The sequence below is a fragment of the Nicotiana tomentosiformis genome, chromosome 2 (assembly GCF_000390325.3).
Source record: "Nicotiana tomentosiformis chromosome 2, ASM39032v3, whole genome shotgun sequence".
Classification (NCBI taxonomy): domain Eukaryota; kingdom Viridiplantae; phylum Streptophyta; class Magnoliopsida; order Solanales; family Solanaceae; genus Nicotiana; species Nicotiana tomentosiformis.
This window is the reverse complement of record NC_090813.1, coordinates 121,047,976-121,055,342: the sequence shown is the minus strand read 5'-3', so window position 1 is coordinate 121,055,342 and position 7,367 is coordinate 121,047,976. Positions and strand designations below refer to the sequence as shown.

The 7,367-nt window shown below is 35.3% G+C and overlaps 2 protein-coding genes across 2 annotated transcripts in view; one reads left to right on the top strand and one right to left on the bottom strand.

The window, feature by feature from the left end:
- The first annotated feature begins 1,164 nt into the window (after nt 1–1,164).
- Nucleotides 1,165–4,833, top strand: LOC104096497 (mitochondrial import receptor subunit TOM20). Its single transcript, XM_009602877.4, has 6 exons — nt 1,165–1,367; nt 1,552–1,630; nt 1,958–2,127; nt 2,211–2,258; nt 4,124–4,210; nt 4,528–4,833. Exons 1-6 carry the CDS (start codon nt 1,272–1,274, stop codon nt 4,654–4,656), a joined length of 609 nt encoding a protein of 202 aa, XP_009601172.1. The 5' UTR covers nt 1,165–1,271; the 3' UTR covers nt 4,657–4,833.
- A 133-nt stretch (nt 4,834–4,966) lies between these two features.
- The window catches only part of LOC104096498 (protein NUCLEAR FUSION DEFECTIVE 4-like), a 3,367-nt gene continuing 966 nt past the window's right edge, over nt 4,967–7,367 (bottom strand). Inside the window, exons 2-3 of the mRNA XM_009602878.4 lie at nt 5,810–6,747; nt 4,967–5,723 (exon numbers count right to left, since the gene is read on the bottom strand). Coding sequence (XP_009601173.1) covers nt 5,216–5,723; nt 5,810–6,747 — 1,446 coding nt within the window. The 3' untranslated portion in view covers nt 4,967–5,215. The remainder of the gene's footprint in view (nt 5,724–5,809; nt 6,748–7,367) is intronic.

Below are 7,367 nucleotides of genomic sequence, written 5' to 3'. Positions count from 1 at the left end.
GCTATAAAGGCATCAGTAACTATATATATAATGTTATATTATTGATATAAAAAGAATAATATTATTTATATACAAATAATGAAAATAAATTTTTAATATACATGTTGATATTGACAAAGAAAAAAAAAAGTTGTGATATGCATATTATGTGATATATATTTATTGACTATTTGATGCCAATATTTATAACTAGGGCTATTTTCTGCCAATTATATGGGTATGTTGTTATACCATGCCAAAACCCCTAGGTAAAAATCCCCATAATTTTCCCATATTAAACTTATGATATCATTTTGGTATACAATACAAATTCTTCTTCGTTAGTTCAACTCAACTTTAACCCAATTTAAAAATTTACCGCAAAATCTCCACCAAAATTCACTCAATGTTTAGCTACAATCTTCAATTAACATTTCAAACAAATTCAGGCAAAATTAGGTCAAAATAACTACAAAACGCAACAAACTCAATATATGAGTTTCAAGCTTCAAGTTCATCAATGGTAGATTTGACTTTTTCAAGAAAAAGAAAAAGACAAAAAGGGAAAAGATAAATTATGTCAAATGACAAAAAAAAAAAGAAAAAAAAAAAGAAGAGCCGAGGAAAATAAATTTCTTAAAAAAAAGTTTCTTGGCATACGTTGAAATAAAATTCAGTATTAGCTAATTTACTTTCTACATATGCTATTAAATGTGTGAGCATAAACATTGATGGATATCTTTTTTTAAAATAATAATAATAATAATATCCTTTTGTTTTCTCCAAACTCATATATTTTTATAATATTCTATGTTATTTAATAAATATTATATTATATTATTTTTTAATTAGTATTATTATGATAAGATGATGAAAAAAATTGAAAAAATGTGATGCATTTAAAAGATATAAAAAGGTGCATGAATGAATCTATGAGAACATGAGCTTTCATGCTAAACAATGGTAAAGTAAGAATGGGTAGAGCGAGTAAAATAATTGTACCGCATAGGTAAAAAATGTAAAAAAAATAAACATGGATAGATACGGGTAATTGTTTTGTCTTCTATGGGTGTATAGCATAATTTTCCCATATTAAATAAAGCCCAGTACTCAAGCCCACTATATTTTTTCATACCGCTGACGTGTCCCAAGCTGTGTTGTAGTACAAGTTGACGTAGCATACTGTCTTAGATTTTTAAGTTTCAAGCAAGCAAGGGCCGCCATTAGGAATAGGGAAAGAGGAATTTTCTAGAACCCTAACAAAAATAGTAAGGTCATAAGTAACAGTGGACATGGATATGCAAAGCGAGTTCGATCGCCTTCTCTTCTTCGAGCACGCTCGTAAGACTGCCGAAACCACCTACGCTCAGAATCCACTCGATGCTGATGTGCGTATTTCTCCTTTTTATCTTCTCATTTCAAACTTATAATTTGCTACTATAGTTTTAAGGCATATATGTAGAGTTATGTTTATTTGTGTTCCACCAGTTGATTGTTTCTATACTTGTAAGTTATATGCTATATTGCCTGAATAAACTGAATCTATTGTTTCTGATATAACAACAAATGCAGAACTTAACGAGATGGGGAGGCGCGTTATTGGAATTATCACAGTTCCAGCCCGTTCCTGAATCAAAACAGATGATTTCTGGTATTGCACTACCTACTTGAATCTTTGGCTTTGATTAAACAGTGCTAAAATTTGGATTCTTATGGACTATCTCCTGCCGTCGATAAGTATATTTGCAGACGAATTTGGGCGGATAATTTTATTTATTTTATTCAAGACAATGTTTTACTTCGAAAAAAATGTTGTTTTTGCTTGCTGTTTATTCAAATCAATCTCTATTCCCATGCTTAAAGACAGAGCTGTTTTGGTACTTTGGGTTTTTAAAATTCTCTTTTTTCGTCCGTCTTTTTTGTTGCTTAATCGTCCAATCTTTTGTTGTTTAATTCGTGGTGTGAATTAACTCTGTAGAGGCAACCTCAAAGTTGGAGGAGGCATTGGAGGTTAATCCCGAAAAGCATGAAACTCTTTGGTGTTTGGGGAATGCACATACATCTCATGCGTTTTTAACTCCTGATATGGATGAGGCTAAGATTTACTTTGACAAAGCAACTCAGTGCTTTCAGCAGGCAGTTGATGCGGTATATATTTCTCAGCAGATATTCCAAGTGTATTTTGTGCTTACTGTTGCAATTACCTTAGCTTTTTGGTCCTCTGAATGCAGGATCCAGGAAATGACATTTACCGCAAGTCTTTGGAAGTTACCTCTAAGGTGAAGCTCTTGTTTTTTTATGGGGGGCTAACTTTCGATATGTTCTATCCTCTGCATCCTTATGTTTCGTTTAGGTATTTCAAATGAATGCTTGAGCAACTTAAAAGGCAGTTATTGTAAGACAGCCTTTCAACTTTGGGGTTGAGCCAAATGCAATAAGTGCAATTATCTTATAAAAGAAGAGTAGGCAATTTCCATCAAGATATATGTTATTCCTCATTGCGTGTGCTCATACAGCTATACATACTATATCTGTGGCGTTGCTAAGTGAACTGCTTATTGTACTAATTCTGTTCTTGGAGGTCCCTTATAAAGAAATTGTGTTTCTGGAGGTCTTTTTGACTTCCTATTCAGTTCCCACTTCTTTTACATTGCTAGGAATTCACAAAAGTAGCAACATCTAAGGAAAAATAATACGTAAGACCCTAAAATGAAGAAGGAATTTAGAAAAAGGAGAGGTGAAATAGAACTGAAGCAAAGATGCACTAAACACCATATAGCAAGTGACAGTATACTTCAGAATTTACCTATCCAACAGAAAAAAAGGAGAATCTCAAATCTGCAAATTTTTTTCGTTACATCTGTATTTATTTTATTCTGTTGTTCACATAATTATGGGGTGTGAGATTCCTTAGAAGGTTTCGTCGGAGTTTACTAGGCTGGCTGGGTATTTCTCTGGTTTCGGTGGTGATGAAGTGGATCCCACGGGTCCGGAAAACATTCAAATTTACTATATTAAAGATTTACTAAGGTTGCAAAGGAAAAGCTTTTCCCTGCTTTAGGCATCTTAATTTCTTTATACATTTAACATTCAGCATTTACTGTATTAAAGATTTATTAAGCTTTCAGAGGAATTTTTTTTTTCCCTCTCCAGGCATCTTAATTTGTAAGCTATACGGGAAGCATTATGGACCTGATTCAAATGGTCTGATGACACTGAAAGCGCTACTATGATATAGATGCACATTAACATCCTTTTGGTTTTCCATTCAAAAAACATCCTTTTGATCTTCCATTCAGAAAACATCCTTTTGATCTTCCATTCAGAAAACATCCTTTTAATCTTTTGGCTTTTGTTTGTGGTCTCTGTTGAATCCTCTCTTCCTTATTTCTCCCCCGCTGGTATATTCCCCAAATCATTGGCAGACTGAATTGGGAAGTGCAAGGTAAAAGCTGGTTGAGGATGTTCCAATGGCAAAGCAATCCTTTGATGGAGATGTTTGCTCTGCATATAAGATTATGTGGGCATATAAATGTCGATTTATTGCAATGCGAATGGATTTTAATGTAATGAAGTTCAATATTAACTTTTATCGTCAAAATTATTGCACATACTAATGAGGTACTAAGATGACTACATTTTCCTACTTTCTGATTGCTTGGTTTTCGTTGAGCAAATGTTTGCTGGCATGGACCGGTACTTGCTTATAAAAGATGATTCACTTTTCTTCGTTTGCATGTATCTTCCTAATCCTTGTAGAGAATGGTGGTTTTTGGAGAGTTCTGAATAGATGAAGCTTTGCCTATCTAACAACCAGTTGGTTTCAACATTTTTTAGTCTGACCCTGTTTCCTGTTAGGAAAAAAAAACCAATACAGTTGGATTCTTTTATCGGGCTAAGAATTTAGAGAAGTGTAACTCTTAATTGAGTTGCATTTTGTCTTTGGTAAATAATGTTGGTGTGTGATTCTGTTTATTCAAAGCGAGCAAGCTTATCATAGATGTCCCGACTAGGTGTTGCTGCTTGTGGTAATTTTTGATTGTTTTTGTTTATCCTTTTTGCCAAGTTTGTGGTATTTTTACTCGTGAAATGTCTCGTCTTCTGGTTGGGAATCTCAATTATAATTCTTCTACGTTATGTTTAGGCTCCAGAGTTGCACATGGAAATCCACAAACAGGGTTCCATGCCACAAGCTATGGGACCAGAACCTTCAACATCGACAAGCACAAAGGTACACCCCCATCTCTTGATAGGAGCAATCTCTTATCCTTAGTTGCATTAATCGTACTGATTAATGCGTCTTGTTTTTCTTCATTTTAAATTTCTTCAAAGTCATGATTACTTTCCTTTCAGAGCCCTATTTTTCTCTTTCATTTTGTACGCCTTTTAAACATTTTACTTTACCCTCCATGATAATTAATTTGAAACATAAAAAGTCCTCTAAGATTGGTATTGAAGCTACGACTCTGCTGGTTTCATCAAATTTAGTTTCATTCTATCAAATTGTTGTTGCTTATTCACCATTATGTGTCTATTCTTGCATTGCAGAGTTCAAAAAAGAAGAAGAGCAGTGATCTCAAGTATGACATTTTTGGATGGGTAATACTTGCAGTTGGTATTGTTGCATGGGTGGGATTTGCAAAATCTAATATGCCGCCGCCACCTCCTCCACAATGAAGCCAGAATACAGCTTTACTGTCCAAGATACATGTTCAGAGTTTTTCATTTAGTTACTGAAATTAAGACTTTTGCTAGTGTAATAGATTAAATAAGAGCATTTTTTTTCTCTTGATATATTTCATGGAGTTCTGCTTTGACCTATGGTTTTAATTCATTACTATATTTTTATGCAAATTAATCTACTTGTCTTTCTTGGTTATAGTTTTAGCTAGATGTCGTCCCTGTAGTTGCCAACAAATGTCGCTTGACCACAATCCCTAGTTGCAAAGGACTTACTAGGAGTAACAAAGAAGGCAAGGGGGAAAAAGGATCAACATTGCTACAATCAATAAAGGTTGACAACCAAAATTTAACAATTTCAAGTTTAAAAAAATACAATTAAACTGAAATCACTTGCAACGCTAATATTTGTATTCACTCAACCATGGACAACTTCAACAGCAAAACCGGGCTATTGTGCCTTCTTTGTCGCTTGCTCTCCGCTAGAGGTGTTTTATTGATGATTATGCAGTGTCATGCCATGAAAATAGCGAGGGTGTTTTACTTTGAGGATAAATTATGTACGAGACCTTCCATACAGTTGAGCATACACAGCCTTTGTGCGATACACCAGAATCATGCTCAGAACAGCTGCAATAATGCATAGTCCCGACATTATCAAAGAAGTCAAGAAGAAGCAAATGGCACCTTCACACTTGAGAGGTTCATCCATGTTAAGAAAATTTGTCAAAACCGACGCCAAATTCAACTGTCCATCGTGGTGCTGTTGAGCTTGCTTTTCAGCTTCCATGTCATATATACTACTAGCAATAAGACCTGAGAATACTAATGAACCAGCTGGATTGGCAAGAGTGAGGAAATTGTACAATGCCCCAAAATTTTTTAAGCCAAACAATTCTGATGCAGCAGCTGGTACAATCGCCCAATGAGCTCCATAACCAAGTCCAACCAAAAGAGTACCAATGTACATTGCCCCAGGCCAACCCATAGCAAAGAAGAAATGGCCAAAGGCCATTATAACTTGGGCAACAGCCATAGCTGCATGTCTTGGATATGCATTATCCCTGTTTGTCAATAAGACAATGTTGTGTGAGAAAATTCTTAGAATTGAATTGAAACCATCAATGTATGAGCAGTGAATTTCATGTACCTGACAATTATTTCAGAAAAGTATCCACCCCCAATACGGCCAAGGAAATTCCATATGCTGATCAAGGAAACGAATACATGTGTGTTATTAGATCCTAAAGATTGGCTCATCTGTCCTAAGTTATCAATGACAGTTAAACCAGAACCAGAACCTAAAAGCAGTGAGAAAAACATAAGCCAAAAATCTGCCTTTTTTAAAGCCTGCATTAATGTAAAGTCCTCCCCCCTATGGGGACCCCTTCTTCTTTTGATCCTCACTGCTCCTTCAGCAGCTGCTTGGGCTAGTTTCACTTGTAGTTGGGCAATTCTTTTTTGCCTTTCTAAAGCCGGAAGCAAGTCTACTTCCTTTGGCTTCTCTTCTTCAACCTCACTAAATATAATTTCATGACCATCGTCGTGTTCAGAATTTTCAGGATCTTGTTTCTGTGACTCGGATAGTAGTAGTGCTTCTTCTGCTGGTACTCTTGGCTCTTGAGTGAAACTCAAGGAGATGGGAATCACAATAGGGATTATCAAGAGGATAAATAGAATAGCTGTGAAGATTATGACAACATTGTGGCTAACATCAATAAGGTCTTCAACAAGCATAACTCCCATTAAGTAAGAAGCCAAAAGGAGGCATATGCTGTAAATGAATGAAAAACTTAAACCATCGGAAGGCCTGACTTGTCTGTGGCCTCCAACAGGCCTGATTATAAACATGAGAGCGATAATTACCATTGCTGGTCCAACGGCAATCATAAATATAAGTGAAGCATGATCTGGGGAATGGATTACTGCATATATCTGAGTCAAAATAGCACCACCTAAGCCAGCAAATCCCTTAAGAATACCAACCACAGGACCACGGCTTTTGGGGAAGTTTTGCACACAAGAGACCAAGGCTGCTGTATTAAAGTATGTCTCACCGTTTGTTCCTACAAATATAAGAATGCACATCTGCAGAGAAATGGCTAAAATTAAGTCAGACGTTTGAGACAGGAACCATTGACGATTTAGCACTCTAGCAGATACCAATAAGTTATGCCAGTAAATGCCACGGATAAGAAATTACTCATTAAGATGGTCAGCAAATAAGGGACTTTGATCAACATCTTATAGAAGCAGAATGAGTATTGATCATATTGATATCCCAATGCAAAACAAAAATATCTTTGGTACTTTGCCTATATCACAAGCAAGTTGGAGTCGACTATATCAATTCTCACTTCTCACTGACTATGTCGCGCGACTTAAGCTCATTTGAGATCAATATTAACAAAATAAAAATAAAACGTACTAGAAGTTCTTTATATTTTCTACTGGAAATGAGAACATCTAGATGCAATTTATGTTAAGCACTTTTAGGAGATTGTTGATATGTCACATGGAATCTAATAAAAAAAAGTAGAATAAGCACAAAACAAATGCTTGTTTAACATTTGCGATTTCTATTGTATGTATCAAATTCTGACCGTCAGATGAAGAGATAAGGCAAGTTGACGGTATTGATTCACAGATTAAAAAGCAGTCTACTTCAACCAAATATACTATTGCATCTCCCTTTTACAGACTTCCTC

Bases quoted from the DNA above. Each gene is read 5' to 3' on its own strand.
- LOC104096497 (XM_009602877.4), top strand. From the start codon at position 1,272: ATGGATATGCAAAGCGAGTTCGATCGCCTTCTCTTCTTCGAGCACGCT. The intron at 1,631-1,957 runs GTATTGCACTAC...TTAACTCTGTAG, and splicing joins ATCAAAACAGATGATTTCTG to AGGCAACCTCAAAGTTGGAG. The intron at 2,128-2,210 runs GTATATATTTCT...CTCTGAATGCAG, and splicing joins TTCAGCAGGCAGTTGATGCG to GATCCAGGAAATGACATTTA.